The sequence below is a fragment of the Equus caballus genome, chromosome 5 (genome assembly GCF_041296265.1).
Source record: "Equus caballus isolate H_3958 breed thoroughbred chromosome 5, TB-T2T, whole genome shotgun sequence".
Taxonomy (NCBI): Eukaryota; Metazoa; Chordata; class Mammalia; order Perissodactyla; family Equidae; genus Equus; species Equus caballus.
In genome coordinates, this window is record NC_091688.1 from 72,399,853 (window position 1) to 72,417,989 (window position 18,137).

The 18,137-nt window shown below is 37.1% G+C and overlaps 1 protein-coding gene across 5 annotated transcripts in view; it reads right to left on the minus strand.

Moving 5' to 3' along the window:
- The window catches only part of SNX7 (sorting nexin 7), a 173,767-nt gene that overhangs the window by 96,434 nt on the left and 59,196 nt on the right, over positions 1 to 18,137 (minus strand). For 3 of the 5 annotated variants that reach the window (XM_070267274.1, XM_023641565.2, XM_070267273.1), the window contains exon 8: positions 4,718 to 4,870. The exons of 1 other annotated variant lie outside the window; for it this stretch is intronic. In XM_070267274.1, the coding sequence (XP_070123375.1) occupies positions 4,718 to 4,870 (153 nt within the window). Of the gene's footprint in view, positions 1 to 4,717; positions 4,871 to 14,424; positions 14,539 to 18,137 lie in introns of those variants that run through there. One more of the 5 variants, XM_023641567.2, reaches the window with a different exon arrangement.

Sequence of the window (18,137 nt, forward strand, 5' to 3'; positions counted from 1 at the left end):
GACATGGTAATTTCTTGAAATTCTTATTAAGAAAGTTTTTAAAATCTAATGTTCATAATTATTTTCAATAGTATTATTGATGAGAGCAAAAAAAGAGAAATAACATAAATGCTCAATTATTAGTAGTTATCTATGCTAATAAAAGTATATTAACATGATGTATTATATGAAGATTATGTCATTATATGGAAAAGTATAAACAAGAGAGAAATATAGAACTCAAAATAATATATATCCACTGTAATCATCATGACACACAAAAAATATAGTTTTATGTTGACACATTCAGAAAGGGTCATGCAGAAATTTAAAAATATTTTAATCTTAGCATAGCAAATTATTTCTCTATAACTATTTAAATGTACCTCTTGCTAGGAGAAAAGGTTATGGGTATTCTTTATTTCTTCTTTATACGTTAGTGTACTTAATTTGTTGTTTTTGTTTTCAATGAGCATGTAGTAATCTTATAACCAGAAAAATGAGGCTATGAAAAAAGGACTTCTATCCATTCAGTAATAATTCTAAAATAAACTGTGCAAATGAATAAATTATGTTACTTTAAGTATTACATTCACATAACATTACATAAACTGCTTTATTTGGCAAAAATTAACACTGCGTGATATTTGCATGATTATAATATTAAAATTAAACTTTCAAAGAGTATATTCTTTCAATCTGTAATACCTGCCAAGGATCACGACCTTTCAAATTTCTTCATCATTACCATCATCATCATCATCAGTATCAACAAGAAAGAAAACAGATACTCTTTTCCACCTACCAGGTAACAATTAGAAAACGTACATGCACTTTATCCAACACGTTCTATCTTACGGTTTTAGCATCTATTTTAGCAGGAGATAATTTTGTTCAGTTATTTGGGCACCTATATACTTTTAAATTATTTACCTATGTTCAATCGGACTTTTGGTTTTATCATTTTGTTATTCATGTTTTTTAAAAGAAGACTCAAATTGATTCTTAATTACTGGTCATATAGGATAAAATGGGAAAAACATCATTTTACCCATTCAAAGTTTATCTGGAGATATCTGTTTTATACTTGGTGTCGAATGTCTCCAAGTAAATTCACACATCTATGAACATTTCAATATGAGAATAATTGACCTCTGATACAGACCTATATCTCAAATTTATGAACTGATTTTTCTCTGCCACTTTGATATTTAAATTTTAGTTATAAACAAGCTATGACCATTTCACTTCATAAAAGTAAGTCTAAAGGCAAATGTTTATACCCCATTTCATCTATCACACTAGGCACAAACCTCTTTGGAGATTTATCTTTGCAAATGTTGACGAAAAGAAAAAAAACTGCTTTCCATAAGAGTGTGATTAAATTAAAAAGGAAATGTAAAGATTCTGGAACATATCACTTCCCTGTATATCTGAGATATTCTGAAGTTAACAGATAACAGCAGACTGTTGCTGTTTCAGGCCACACAGTCTGTGTGCTAATTAGGAAGTCTTGATTATTTAAGGGCTCCAACTTCCTGATTATGCTGCTGACATGCCAAAGTTAAAAGTTATTCACTCAGGAAAAAACTAACAAATAACTAGAGCTGTAGGGGTCTTTTGAAGTTATAATAAAGAAAACGAATGATTCCTCCAAAAATTATACATCCAAGATGTAATATACCTGATACATTTTTAGTAACATTTAGAAATATAATTCACTTGGAGGAAAGAGTTAAAAACATACTGATATAAACTGCTGTGAAGAACAAAATTTGCAATATGGCAATATGGCACAGCGATGCTAATTTAACTGTTTCTAAGAAAACAGTTTGCGTAAACTGAATTCAATCTATGAGAATGACAAAAATATGTATTCATGTGATAGGTATAGTCAAAACCCAAAAATTTCAGTTGGAGTTCCATGGAATTGCCATGAACATTTTCTCTTAAAAAAATAAAACATCCAAACTTTGAAAAGTTTTGCAGACCTTTTCATTTAAAGGAAAATACAGCAGGTGCATTTGTCATGTGATTTTTACACCCTAATATAGTCATGTTTTACAATCATAATCACTTATAATATATTGTATAGTCTAATTTTCAAGACATTTTCTTATAAATTATTTCAGTTGATTGTCATAACAATCCTATAATGTCAGTGTGGAGAAGTTCTATGGTAAAGGAGAGGGAAAGGTATTTCTGTCGATTTAAACAGTTACGTGGCAATAAAGTCTATGGTGGCAAATGTACTTTACTCAATAGAAATATTTTAAATTATTTGAAAATCTGAGATTTATGTGAAATTCCTTTTAGATACTTGGATTTACCTGTTTGTTAAAGTAGAATAAAAAATTAAGGAGAGGTAGAAATGATTTTTCCAATCCCACCTACTAAAAATAAAACACTTGAATCTGTTCACCAGTCTCCAGCCCCCTGCCAGGAAACGTTTCTATCAGTTCATATCTCTATCTTTGCTGCCACCATGGTCACCTAACCAGTCTCATCACATCCAGCTTTGCTCCACGCTGACCCAGAGACAGCCACAGTGATCTTTCTAAAAGGCAAGTCCAAAAGATACGGTCACTTCTCTGCTGAAAACTCTTCAATGACATTTCCCATTTCCCTTAGAGGAAAAGATAAAGGACCAAACTTACAAGGCCCTCTTCAGCTACTGGGGTTCAGGGCATGCTACCCCAAAATATGGCACCTTGGCATATTGAATATTTTAAGCTGAAAGAGCTTGGGAAAATGGCAGAAGCAGGAATGTCACTTTGACCTTCCTCCAACCCTTATCACTAGAAGCAGGTCATCCAACCCTCCTGTGAGAGGTGCCCTCCCTCTACGGGAGGAAAGGAGCATCCTTATCTCTGAAGACAAAGGCACACGGAGAAGAAGAAACAACTGTTTGCTAAGTTTCTTCCAGTTTATTACAATTACCTCATACTCCTTAACCTGTCGTATTTCTAGACCATTTCCCACTCTTCATCTAATTTAGCATAAAACTACTCAGGTCTGTTCTTCTGGTCTTCATTTCCTCATGAAGGCTCCCACGTCACAAAGACCTTACTTTAAATCAACTTGTACGCTTTTCTCCTGTTAATATACTTTGGCAGTTTAATTTTCAGACCCAGCCAGAGACCCTAAGAGGGTGGAAGAAAATTTTTTCCTCCCCCACAAGTCTCACTTTTCAAATCAACACCACCTCCACTCCTCCATCCTCCAAAAAAGAACCTCGGTTAAACACGTGCTCTCTCTCTTCTAGGCTTTTGGGCATGTGTTCGCTCTGCCTGGAACTCTCTTTCTCACATCCTTTTTTTTTTCCTGCTTTATCTCCTCAAATCCCCCTGGTACATAGTTGTATATCTTAGTTGCAGGTCCTTCTAGTTGTGGCATGTGGGGCACCGCCTCAACATGGCCTGACAAGTGGTCCCATGTCCACGCCCAGGATCCGAACCGGTGAAACTCTGGGCTGCTGAAGGGGAGCACATGAACTTAACCACTCGGCCAGGGGCTGGCCCCTTTTTCTCACATCTTTAACTGGCTACCTCCTATTCATCATTCAGATCTCAGCTTAAACATATCCTCTGAAGAAGCTTCCTCATTCCTTCTAGATTAGGTTAGATGCCCCTGCAATGTCTTTCTATCCTGGAACTTACTATACTTTACTATAATCTTTTGTTTTAACTGACTGTTTCTCTCACTGACTCTAACTACTTGAGAAAGGGGCTGCGTTTGTCTTGAGGACTGAGGTCTCTCCAGGGCCCAGCACACTGTCTGGTGGTAGCAGGGACTCAAGTAACTCTTGCTGAATGAAAATATCAATATCAGTTAGACAATCTTTCAAAATATACACCACTTTAAAGCACCTTTAAACTGATAAGCCTTATAGACTATAAGCATAAAATAATTTTCCTAATGTACCAATTTCACACGTTAATTCAGCCAGAAACAAGGTTAAAGATATATGTTTAAAATACATCTTCTAGAAAATGTTTAGAAAATGCTGGATGAAGAAAGTGATGACATAAAACTCATTTAAAATAGTAACTACCTTGAGGAACTGGCAGTTGTTTAAAAAAATAATAATAATTTGAAAAGCAAAATGATGACTAAGCTCTTTCCTGAACTAAAAAAAAAAAAAACTGAACTAAACATTAAACCAAACTGAACTTAAAAAAAAAAAATAGAATGGCATGCTGCTTTGTTGATTTTTGGAATAGCTACAGAAGGCAAGGTGGGGATGGCAGGGACACGGGGTGCAAGCCCTGAAGTGATTTTCTGCTCTCTCAAACCTGTTTCTTTCCTCACTTTGCAAACCCTTTATAATATAAGAAAGGGAGAGGAAAAGGAAATAAGATAGGAGACTCATTGGGAAGAATTACCAAGTGCTTTCGAAGAATTCAAATCTTTGCAAAATAAGAAACTAAGGGGAAAACAGAAAAAACAAAACATAGCATAATTCTCTCTCACGTGAGGCTCAGCTTAAAGGAGGCACTTGGCGCACACTGTCTAAGAAGGAAACCTCACCATCCTCCCTCCACATGAACGCACCGGCTTCAGTGGATGGTTTTAGCATTACTCTACTAAGTGGCAACTCCACGGGCACCGAGCCACCAGAGGGACTTCTGAATGTGACACTTGGTTCCTTAATAGACTCTTTCAACACGGGACAGATAGAAAGTAAAAGAGAAGATAACTTTTTTTAAATGAAGCAATATCAAATATCACTAATTACCTGCTCATAATAGTGGATATTCTCCTCAGCCATATCTGTAAATGCTGACTTGATATCATTTTGCATATTTTGTTTCCATCTTTCCCAATCTGCTTTCAGGGCATTATTAGCACATTCCACTTTATCTTCAAGTTTTCCAATTTCTTCTGTAAGCTGAATTAGATCACAAAGAGAAAATTGCTCATGTATTCTTGCCACTAAGCGAATTCATCATATCCAACCTGAACATTATATCCAAACAGCTTAAGAAGAATTCTTTTTTTTTTTTTTTGAAAATCACCAGTATTTACCACGTGTACTAACTAGTTAAGAGTAAAAAGAACACTGGATCCAGTTACAGAAGTTGAGTCGAGTTCTGATGTCTGCCACCAATTAGCACTTGATCTTGGCTAAGTCTCTCAAACCCTGGGCTTCAATTTCACTATTTATAAAACAAAGGAAATCGAACTACAAGTCATCCCAAAATGACTTTGCAGTAATACTCTCATTACCACTATTGTTTGTGGTGATAACATTTATGTTACAAGATGTAGCTTCGTTCACTTTAGCTTCCTATTTATGGTCATCATTTTTCAATTGTTTATAGCAGAATGCTCAATTAACTGACATAACATACCTACAGATCATGTAGCCCGCCCTGGAGGCCCAGGGGATTAATTTGCCAAATTTCACTCAACTGGTAACAGAGGAAGGTTTATATCTCAAGACACCTGACACCTAGTCCCTGCTCCATTAGACAGGCTTAGTGTGATATTTACAACTCCTCCCCAGCTCACCCACCAACCGTTGAGTATGTAATTCATCAAGTTTTTGTTTTGTATTTGTCATATTTATATTCATATAAATATTTATACCCATTTTATATACACTTATATTTATTCATATATTCAGCATATATTTATTAAGCGTTCTATACTAGGCATTCTTCTAGGACTTGGAGATTCAGTAGTGAAGATAAGAGACACAAATTCTTGCTTTTACCAGAGCTTATACTCCTATTGGGGAGAGAAACCATAAGGAAGATGAATGAAATATGAACTGTCAGTTGATAATAAATGCTAAAAAGAAAAACGAAGCACAAAGGTAGATAGGAATGTCAGGATGACACAATTTTAAATAAGATGACAGGGGAAAGCCCAGATAAGAAAGTGTCATTTCAATAAATATCTGAAGTCAACATGAGAGTGAACCATGGGGTTCTCAGTAGGAAAAGCATTCCCCACAGAGGAAACAACAGGGTCAATGGCCTAGAGGAGGAAGTAGGCCTGGGTGGTCCAAGGAGAATAAGGAGGCCAGAATGGCTGTAGCATGCAGCAGAGTACAAAAGAGGGAAGGTCCTAGGAGATGAGGCTAGAGAAGCAGTGGGTGATCAGGTCTTATGGAGCCACGCAGTCCTTGGTAAGGTTCCTGGATTTTATTGAATGAGATCCAAAGCCAGGAAGATTCCAGGAGAAAGATACTCTCTCTCTCATGTTATAAAAGGGACATTATACATTACCACTGTTGCTTAAGTAAAAGTATTTGACAGAGGCTATCATTTAACAAATTCTCATTTCAGAGATGTTAAAATGTGACGATGTATGTCTTAGAATCAATGACATATGTTATTTGCTTCTAACATTTGTGTAGATTATTGTTTTTGCTATAGAGTTTCACTTCTCTGTCCTTATTTCATTGCAGCCATATTTTATTTTATTTCCCTAAGAATAGACATTTGGTATTACCTAATGCTTTTATTACCTATAGGAGATTAATTTCAGTAGTAAGGTTGACTTTCATGTTTAGCATGGGTGTGGGTGTGTGTTTTATATTTTCACTTCTTGTTTTGTTTGTAAACTATCTCAGTGAGGTCATTTATTACTTTATGGGTTTGTTCACTCCTTGGGGTAATTACTTTGCTAAACCTTAGAGAATTTGTGTAATAGCATGTTAATGGGATGTCTAATGGTGGGCTGTGGATGCTAGGGGGTAAGCTAAGAGTAAAATTGCTGAAAGGCCAAGTTCAAACAGGATCTGGGCCTGCTGGAAAAAGCCCAAAGGCTGGTTAGAGAACTCCTTCCTCTGGGTTGTTGGATGGAATCTTGCCATTTTCATAGCCAGATGGAGATTATTAGCAAAATGTTTCTCTCACATCTAGGATCTAGGAGGTACTTACACCTACTGTAACCACACTGTTACTCTCCTCAGCTTAGGTTTTGCATCTAAAATTCCTATGCACTGGAGTGGAATTTCTGGCAGAGTGCTCTACTGAAACTGACTTCAGGAAACATAGTATCTAAATCATATAGTCTATCTTCCTCCTCCTCCTGATGGAGCTTAAAATGGTGTCACTGCCTTAAAGGATTTACAAATAATTTTCCCTTTGTCAATCTGCAGCTCCCCCTCATAAAAGCCAGTGGAGGCGTGGTCAGGCTGGTTGGTGCTCCTGCTCTGACCAAGAGCTACTGCATGCCTAGAGAAGAGGTCCTGAGCTGTTCCTGGCCTCACTCTCACCTACAGAAAGAAGGTCTGTAGCCTCAGGAGCAGAGCATTGGATTAAGAACGCTGACAACAGGTTAAACTGGCCTCAGTTTAAGTCCCACTTCTGTCTTTTATAAGTTATGTGACATTGCAAAAGACTGCGTTGAAACCGTAGTTTCTTCATCTGTAAAATGAACATAAAAATAACAACACCTAATCCACAGGGATTTTATGAAAATTGGATGAGATAACGAACATTAATTGATTTACACAGTGCCTGACAATTTGCCTACTAAATATTATCTATTACCACCACCACCACCATCATCACCATCATCATCATCATCATCGGCTGGTGAAACTGAAGCTGATTTCCTCTCCTCTTCCAGTATCGTGGTCTCTGGAAATATGCCATTCCTCTGCCAGGGCCAGGTCTTAGGTCAATTTCTAGTGCCACTTCTTAATCTATTCTCACCAGTGTGGAAGATGATGCTTATGCTTTAAGTATATATGATCAATTCTTTTCATTTTTTTGTTGCTATATCTGGGTAGTTTTTTCTTTCTTTGATGATTTCATCATTATTTTAGTTCGAAAAGGAGAAAAGAGACATTAGGTATTTCCCCACACTGAACCATCTTCCCATAATTTCAATTCTAAGAAACTCTAATTGATAATAAGCACAAACACCTAATTCTCACGCAAAATAGCATGGAAAAGGTTGAGTTAAAAAGGATTGAAGGTTGAATAATTCTTTTCACAAATACTGGAAGTGATCTGGCTCTCTGTTGGTGGAAAAACTGAAAAAGCAAGCAACTCTTTTTGCCAGGAAGATGTTGTAATACCAGAATGAGTAATAAAAGATTGTGAGATAGTAAAAAGAACCAAAAAAAAAGATATTTAACAGCAAGGCTAATGAGTAATTTCTAGCTTCAGTTATATTCAGCTAGAAATTAGCCACACAATTAAATGAAACCCATTAATACTAAGAGCTCAGGCAAACCAAACAATATCCTTTTCCAGCACTGAGTTCCTACTATAGTACCAGTAACAGCAGCAATAATAATGACCATTTATTGCATTTCTGCCATGGGCCATTGCATTAAGCTATATACTTTACATAAATTATTTCATTTAATCTGCATAATAATGTTGCAAATTAGGTATTATTATCTTCATTTTACAAGCTGGAAAACTGAGAAAAGGAAATGAAAGAGATCATAGTTGTTTGCGGCAAAATAAAGATTCAAACCAAGGTCTGCCGAAGTTAAAGCACATGCACTTTCTGTACTCACTGAACAGCACCAGCCTAGCTTGGCTGTGGCTTTCAGGGTTGAATTGATTCAGCTCTTCCTTCTGGGAGTTTATAATCTATTAGAATACAGATATGCAAAAATAAAACAAAAGAGAAACACTGTACTACAAAGCAGAGTGCGATATATGCCATAATGGAGGAAGAAACTAAAGTGGTATAGAAAGATACAGAATGGAGGATTAAATCTGACTGAAGTAGAGAACATTTTGACTGCTAATTCACTAGGCAGTGACTGGGGCAAGGAAACAGCTGGATGAGTGTATGGCATAAACAAAACCACAGAGATGGCACGCTACAGAGGGTGACAAAAGAATGGGTAAGAGGTAGGTTTGGAGTTTGGAAGTGGGCAAGGAGAAACACGGGAATGCAGCTGGATAGGCTGCTTGAGACTGACCACTAGAGGGCGTAAATGATATTGAACATGAAATGGATTCTGCAGGAAATGGTAAGCCATTGGAGGTTTCTGACGCAGAGGTGTCCTTCAGAAAGATTCCTGAGTCAGAGGTATGTAAAGATGGTTAAAAGAGAAACAAAGGAGGACGAGAAGGAAGGAAACCAGTCAACCTGAACTGGGACTAAGGAGACAACCATGAAAAGTGATAAGGAAGATTTTGTTCATTCACACTCACTTGCTTATCCAGTAGCATTCACTCAGTATCCATCCAGTCTGTTAGGAATGAAGATGGATGGTGAAGAAATAGACTTTGCCCTCAAGGACTCATGCCCAAGGGGAGAAATAAAAAGCAAGTGGATTAAAAAAAAAATGTCAAGGCCATTTCATATAAAGCAAACAGCAGGTGTACAGTCCCAGAAGCACGTGTACTTCAAATTTTCTGAAGAATTGCAGGTGGTTCATTGAAGTTGGTACCTGGAATGTGAGTTGGGGAATAGCAAAAGATGAGGGGAGAGAGGTAGGCAGTTGCCACATCCTAAAGGAGTTTCCCTGGAGGTGTTTGGATTTTAATAGAAGACAACAGAATTGCTGAAGGAGCTTGAGGAAGAAGACTGGGGGCAGTAGTAACAATTAAATTCCTGATGTCAGGGGTACTGAGGGGAAGAGACTAAAATGCTGGGAGGCAGAATCAGTAGGCTTTGACCATTGACTACATGTGGGCACAGGGAGAAAAGTCTGTATTGATCATCAGGTTAATGGGAAGAACAGGTCGGCGATGGAGATACAGGAGATGAAGGCCTGAGGCAACAGTAATAATACAGACATTCATCGTCCCAAATGGTCCTGCAGGGTGAGGTACGCTGCTATGCAAACATTAAAACTACTCACTTGCATAGGGGACATCAAATAAGTTTTGGAGGTCAATAGGAATCCAGATTGCACTAAAACTCTGAAAATTCCAGAGAGACTTTGCTACAGTAATTTGGGTGGTTTGGGCAAGTCGGGAGGTGACATGGACACACCAATGGCATGCAAGCACAGATGAGTATTTTAAATAATAACAACTTAGAGCTATATGTCTGGAGAAGAGAAGTAAAACTGTAAGGAAACTACCCAGAGAAGCACTTTACATCTCAGAGCAACTAATGCACAGTTCTGATCTTTTGGGAGAGTTCTCTTCATTATCAAGGTTTTTATCTTGATATTTTAATAATGTTTAAATTGTCTTAGAATTCTTCTAGAACAAAAAACAGTAAGGTGGCTCATTTGAAAATTGTTAGAACACTTGTTCCTATAAAATAAATACCTAATCCAACTCATTAAAACGCACAAATTTGGTTTTAGTTGTTGCCTGTGCCCTCTTTTGATACAACCAATTTTGTTTGTAGTGCTATGCTTTCAGGGTTCTCTGGAAACTGTGGAACATTTTACTGGTTCTAAGTCATTCAAATGTCATTCACATTTGATTAAATGGAAGCTTTCGGTTTAGTGTACCTACGGCAGAATCAAGCCACAGTGAGAAGTGCAAACAAGTTCAGGAAACTTCCTATGTATAGAGATTGAGCTATAGGAAATTCGATGTGAAAAATAACTGAAAATTTTTCTATAACAAGCCCAAAGAAACGGGGGGCAATATTAGAGAATTCAGAAGCAGTCTATACTCATTAAGAAAACCCCTTGTGGGAGTTACACACTAAAAAGATGACAGACTTTACTCACTTAGTTAAGAGAGGTTTATTTCTTGCATACTACGGGCAAAGCACGTGGTAGATGTTGTGAGAAATACAAACAATCTAATGAGCACATACTTTCCTGAGGCACTTGGGGCTAAGTAAAGCTTACAAAAAACAGGATTCTTATATTTTGCAGTTTTCCTTTGTTCTAGAAAGAAGCTAGGATAAACTCTTCATTGTTTTTTAGTTAAAAACTATTTTTCCTGAGAGGAGGACACAATCAAACTTTGGTAAGCTTGTCACATGTTTCACTAAAAATTCGACGATTCTTATCACGTGGAAAAAAGAAATGTGCTGCTCCCTGAGAAGCGACAAAGTCACAGAGGAAAAAATTAAAGGAAATAACAATGAAGCAAAATTTTAAAAAATGATCATGCTAAAAATAGTAAGTCCACATGAACATCAACATAGTGAATGTCAAAGTAATATTGAATTACAATACTTCACTATCTCTCATTCATGAAAAGTACATTCTTAGAGGAGAGTGTCAAACTGAAGAATAAAAGATGCATGCGGTTCAAGTCACATCCCACTGACGTGGAGGAATCCTACACTCAGCTGAAGGGAGATCCCTCCATTACTCGTCAGGTTGGGCTTGTTTGCTTTTTTGATTCAGTTCCGGGTTATCTAGAGAATGGCCTGATGGTTAAAAGGGCCAAGAACAGATGTGCTGGGTTTCACGACCACCATCTACAGCTCTGAACTCTGGTCATCACGTTGTGAATATTTGTCACAAGTCACGTGGAAAAGTGGATAAAACAATTTGGATAAATCCATGCAGATCATTCATTATTGCTAGAAAACAAAACCTACATTCTACTGGCAGAGGCCTTGGGCCATTTTTACAACAGGAGACCATTACGCTATTTTTAACAGTTATTCAATTTTTGAACTACATGTCTGCTAATGCAATCACAGCTGCACTCAATCGCTCAAACCCACTTCGTCACACTGGAGGTTTTCTTCCTTATACCCTCAAAGCTGACTTCAGATGAAATCAATCCAGAAACCCTATAGTATTCTAATAATTTTTCATAAAATAGACCATTACAGATTTTAATTTTCTTTTCTTTTTTTTGAGGAAGATTAGCCCTGAGCTAACTGCTGCCAATCCGACTCTTTCCACTGAGGAAGACTGGCCCTGAGCTAACATCCATGCCCATCTTCCTCTACTTTATATGTGGGACGCCTGCCACAGCATGGCTTCACAAGTGGTGCCATGTCTGCACCCGGGATCCAAACTGGCAAAGCCTGGGCCACCAAAGCAAAATGTGCACACTTAACTGCTACGCCACCAGGCCAGCCCCGAATTTTCAATTTCTTTTGCAAATTTAAATTTGTAAGAACATATTTTCACGTAAGTATAATCATCAGAAATAGATCTACTATTAGAAAAGCCTTAAATTTATGGTTTATTTATTAGCTCTTTTTTAACCAAACGATTAACTAAAATATGAAAAGAAAAAAACAATTTTTTCATAGAAAATTAAAATAGTATTTTATAAAATTTGTAAAAAAGATGTAATGGTAGTACATTTTAGAATCTTATAATAAAGATAATTTTTTCTTTATGACAAAATGTGATCTTGGAAATTATATCATAAATATCTATTTATTTATAAATAAAATGTTACAGATGTGAATTACATTCTCACAAAGTTAGGGTAGCAAATAAAATATTAAAAGCATTAAAAATATATTGTTAAAATATAAATCTCCAAAAATATTTTATAGTAAACAAAATGTGGAGACAAATTCTATAAAATAGGACTACCTTTATACTTATGAACTATATAAGAGGTAAATACGATGTATCCAGAATACACTTACTTGATCCAACACAAAACACTCAGAACAATCAGGTTTTTCTTCTTAGAGATTAAAGTGTGCTTAAAGATGACTGGGTAGGCCTTTTGCTCTTAAGATTTGAGTTTGATCTATTGATGCTATTTCTCCCAATACATTTCCATTACAGAGGCAAGAACTTTCAAATTGACTAATAGAAATAATAATTATTCCACTGAATATGCTTGGCTATTCAATGTCCTCCTACAAATGGATTTTGCGAGCTTATTTGGACTTTCTGGCAGGAAAGTGCAGCAATTTAGGAATTACTTTAGAATCACTCTAGACTTGGCAAGGACTATGAGAGCCAGTAATTAGCTTTTGGAGGGACAGGCACAAAAAATGGGGAGGCATTTATCTAGTTAGATGAGTGAAATCACCTTTTTATTAAAGACATGACAGAGCAGCCCTGGTCTCCTTTACATTCTTGTTGAAAGCCTTTTAATCATCTTTGTTTTCTTTGTCTCTAACACTATCAAGGATGGCCTGATAGTAAGAAAAAGTAGGGAATTCACAAGAAGTGGACTGAAGTTATGGTGAGGGGCAGAGTTAGGAAAGGGAGCTACGTTCCCGTATGAATGTCACACAGAGAAGATTCTTAATATCTGCCTGCTAACCTAACACTTCTGAGCACCTGCTACAATCAGGTCCCGCGCTGGATGTCACATATGGCACCTCCTTCAACTTTCTCCATAACTCTTAAAGGTAGCTTTCTGCCCCCAAAGTCTAGCTGGCCCAAGTTTTCGGTAACGTGAACAAAAGTAAAATTTGTTCATGATGTGGGTCCCCGTAACAGTACACTTCCAACATCCTTAGGTCAGCTCTCACTTATGTTTTTCTTCTCCTGAATTGTTTGGCAAACTCAATCTAAGCTGTGTTTCACGTTGCCCACCCCCAAACTTTTAATTTTATTTATTCAGGCTCCTTAATCCTCTATTCTCCTCCAAAATGCAGTTCCTTATTACCGTCAGTAAGATGGAAGAGCAAATAAATTGAGTATAAAAGTAAATGTTTACTCAAAAAATCTTCAGTGTTAAGTGCTCACTCCATGCCAGGCATTGGCCCAGGCACATGACCAGGGCACAGGGGTGCACACAAGAGGGCACAGGGGTGCACACAAGAGGGAAGCTCCCTGCCACAAGGAGTTTATGACCTAGAACAGTCTTCAGATCCACACTGCACTGGGCATTCCTTCTTATTTCACCTTAACAGCTGCCTTGGAATCTAGCAGTGAGTTTTCTCCCTTTTCATAAAGACGGAAGTACCTTCCAAGCTAAATTCTAAGAAATCCAGAATATCTAGATTCAAAAATTCCCTAAAAAAGGAAATGTATCTTTATATCCAACAAATATCTTTATTGCACTAAATATTCACTTGATGAAATTAAGTGAATACTTAATATCCTTATTTCCAGGACATTTCAGCACATTCAGTGCTCTGTTGCATGTGGGGAACGAGACGTGTGCCTGTTACAAGGGAGAGTACGCTACCTGCCTCAGGGACACATTTCCTGTTTCCTAATGACAGATGCTTTTAGCTCTAGATCAAGACTAGATTCCACATATATTGTCTACTCAGGCAGCTCCACTTTGAAGAAGTAACATTTCATCTTTCTCAGTTGCTTTAGGGTATTAATAAGTTGTTTCTGGCTCCTCCTCTCCGTTTTTTTTTTTTTTTTAAAGATTGGCACCTGAGCTAACAACTGTTGCCAATCTTCTTTTTTTTTTCCTACTTTTTCTCCCCAAATCTCCCAAGTAGATAGTTGTATATTTTAGTTGTGGGTGCTTCTAGTTGTGGCATGTGGGACGCTGCCTCAACACGGCCTGACGAGCGGTGCCATGTCCGCGCCCAGGATTCGAACCGGCGAAACCCTGGGCCGCCAAAACAGAGCATGCAAACTTAACCACTCGGCCACGGGGCCGGCCCCTCTCCTCTTTTTCTAAACTATAAGAATTTCTAATCACATACACTGACAGGTCAGTGAGCTAGAACCTTGGCTCTGAAGTCCGATGGGTGTGAATCCTGCTGTGTGACCTCAGACAAGTTCAGTTCTCTGATAGGCTGTGGTTTCCTCATCTGTAAAATGAAGAGAAAGAAGTATCTACTTCATAGGATCATTTTGAACAGTGTGTTAGCAAAGTGCCTGGGACTTAAGCATTTAGCACACGTTAGGGTGAGAGTAGCCTCTAAAGTGATTATGAAAGAGTTACTGTTAGGGTCTCAGAAATGTGCTGACTGAATCTGCCTACTCGCTCACTTGAACCACGTTAGGGAATCTTCACCGAACCCTTATTGAGGACCTGCACAAAAAAGGAGTAACAGCCACAGGGGAAACAAAGAGACAGTTTAGGGGCCGGCCTGGTGACGCAGTGGTTAAGTTCGCATGTTCTGCTTCGGCAGCCTGGGGTTCACCAGTACGGATCCTGGGTGCAGACCTACACACTGTTTGTCAAGTCATGCTGTGGCAGGCATCCCACCTATAAAGTAGAGGAAGATGGGCACGGATGTTAGCTCAGAGCCAGTCTTCCTCAGCAAAAACAGGAGGATTGGTGGCAGATGTTAGCTCAGGGCTAATCTTCCTCAAAAAAAAAGAGAGAGAGAGACAGTTTATTAATAGCTCAGAAAGCTCCCCAAAAGTCCCAACAAGCCTAAGAGTGTTGGCAGCTGGACTGGACAATGTGGCCAAGCCAAAAAGTCTCTGTAAGGCCATTCCATCAGGCCCTTCTCCAAATCAGATGAGAGAGGCCAAAAAAGTCCAAAAATGACCTCCATTTTAAGGAATTGGTTTGCATGTCATGTCAATAAATTATTCCACTCTCATCCAAGGAATAACAGTATCTTGCTAATTACAGAATGATAAAACCCTAAAACAAAAAAATGCAAATGGACACTTTTCCCCTGACTCTGAAGGTACTTTAGAGTATATTTCCTAAGAACTAAAACAACCTTCCGCTAACTTAAGAAGCCCCACTATATTTCCAAACATTATCTTAGACTTGCAGTTTTTCTCATTTATCAGAGGTTAGTGATTAGCTTTAGAAAATAGATTAGTTCCTTCAACAACTGTTTGTTGAGCACTCACTATGGCCCAAGTACCACGCCAGGCACAACACCCCCATGTGGAATGCTATCCTTCTTTCCTCATTCAGTTTTTGGCATGCTGATTTCACAGAAGAAAATCTTCACTTAACATCAGAAAGTCCTCTCAGTTCTGATACTACTTCATGATGAGACCAATACGGAATGCCTTAATGTGCATTTCTCAAATTGGGATTCCTCTAGCCACGTTAATACTCAGTAATGGCCCAGAGGACTGCCTATATCATGAATAAACATGGCATAACCTTGTTATAAGTATTTTTCAAAGGTCACATAAAAATATTTTTAGGTTAACATAAACACAAATACACTATGGAGTAGTGATATTCACATGCAACTTTAAAAATAGGAGACCTTAAAAAATTTTTGAGCTTACATTGGCCATTGGTGGGTCTCTCTCAGACTACTGGAGTATATGTTCAACTCTCCTATGTCAAAAAAGTAAACTCTTTTGGTGAAAATGTTTGAACTACACACTACATTAAAATATGTGTTAGAAGCAAAGCTGCTCAACTGCTGAACTATATCTTTAATATATAATTAATGTACTTTGGCATGATAATTCTAGGGGAGTTAATTGCCATGATTATCAACAGTTTTGTCAAAGTATCATTTGTTAAAATTACAGATTGAGAAAGCAGCTTCCCCACAGTCTCTTTCTCCAGGAATAGCTGCCAAGATGGTATAAGAAAATACTATTCAAACTTTTTTCAGTGGCTGTGATCTATCACTGCGAAAGTCTAGGGGGAATTTCACTGACTTCTCTAAGAAAGAATCACCTTTGCTGACTACTAAGTCATCCATCCTCCATCACATACCCCTTATGCTATAATCTAGAACCAGTGGCAAGGAAGCATCCCTTTTCCTCACCCCCTGACTCTCTATTTACAAGCACAGCAGTAAGGTCATGCGGTCAGCACAATTAAAATTTAGAGTTTCTCCAACATCATGACTGAGCCCCTAACATCTAAACAGCTTACGAAGGTCTGTTCCTAATGCATTACCGGCAGAGTTTTTTTTCCCTTCATTAACAAGTAATGGCAATCTCACACAAATTAGTCTAGTGTGTAGAAATTTATGAGGCTAGCATGACCCTTGACACAAAACCTGACATTTCTGGTACAAGCAATGGTAATTACAAATAATTCTTTTTCACCTAGCTTTACTGAGGTATAATTGACAAATAGAATTGTGTATGTTTGCAGTGCACAACAATGATGACAAATCATTATCATTCAGAAATACAGATACAAAAGTCCTAAAAAACTAAGCAAGCCAAATCCATCAATGGCCAAGTTGAATTTACCCCAGGTATCCAAGGATGATTAAAACGAGAAAATCTCCTAGTGTAAATCACCACATTAAGTGCCTAATGGAGAAAAAGCATACAATTATATGAGTAGATACAGAAAACCATTCAACAAAATTCAACACCCACTTACGAATCAACCTTTCATCACCCAACAGTAGATAAGAATTGCCTTAACCTGATTAAAAATATATAGAAAAAATTATAACAAACAACATTACTATTGGAAAAAATCTTGAAAGCATTTACTTTAGAATTAGGAAAAACACAAGGATGTCTCGTCACTAATAACATTATAACACATTTTTTAGCCAGCTCAATAAGAAATGACAAAAGAAATATCAAATATAATGATTGAATAAATGAAAGGAAACTATCAATGTGCAACCAAGATTAGATTTTCTACATAGTAAATCCTAAAGAACCTACAAACAAACGATTAAAATTAAAAATAATTTAGAAGATTCCTGGATATAAGAGAAATATGCTAAAGTAAATTACATTTCTATTCTCCAACGAAAAAAAAGTTAGAAAATAAAATTTTTAAATATACAACTTATGATAAATACAAACCAAAAAATAAGGTACTTAGGAATAAATTTACCAAAAGATGTAGAAGACCTTCTTGGAAAAAACATTTTAAAACTTTATTGAGAGATATCAAAGACGACAAATAAATGGTGGGGTATCTGAAAAATTATTCTATTTAAAATCTTCTAGCTGGTTCTCTTTTTTTTAATTTCAGCTTAAATATCAGTTCCTCAGATAATCCTTCTCAGAATAGCATCTATGTACAAATTAGGTTCTTTGTGCTATTCTCTCTATCAGTCTACTGTTCATTTCCTTAACCTTCAACAGAACTAAGAATTATTTTATTCACTTGTCTATGTAATTCCTGTTGGAATGTAAGTTCTACCTTGAGGGACCATGTTTCTGTCTTTTGACCATTATATCCTGAGGGCTTACACTATGTGGGAATTTGGTAACTATCTGTAGAATGAATGAATGATTTTAGAAAAGGGAAATATTAGCAATGAACTAGCCTGTCTCCCTACTGCCTATCCAAGGATTGTTTCTTTACACTTTTAAATACCACAGAAACTCAAAATGTGCTTGTACCTAACCCGAATGGCACAAATCACCAAAATTTATGATCAAAACAATACAATTTGAGGATAATAGAGCTTACTTAAAAAATCTTCATTGTTTTCTTTTTTAAATGGCTTCTCTTTTAATTCCTTTTACGGAAAAAAAAATCAACCATTCA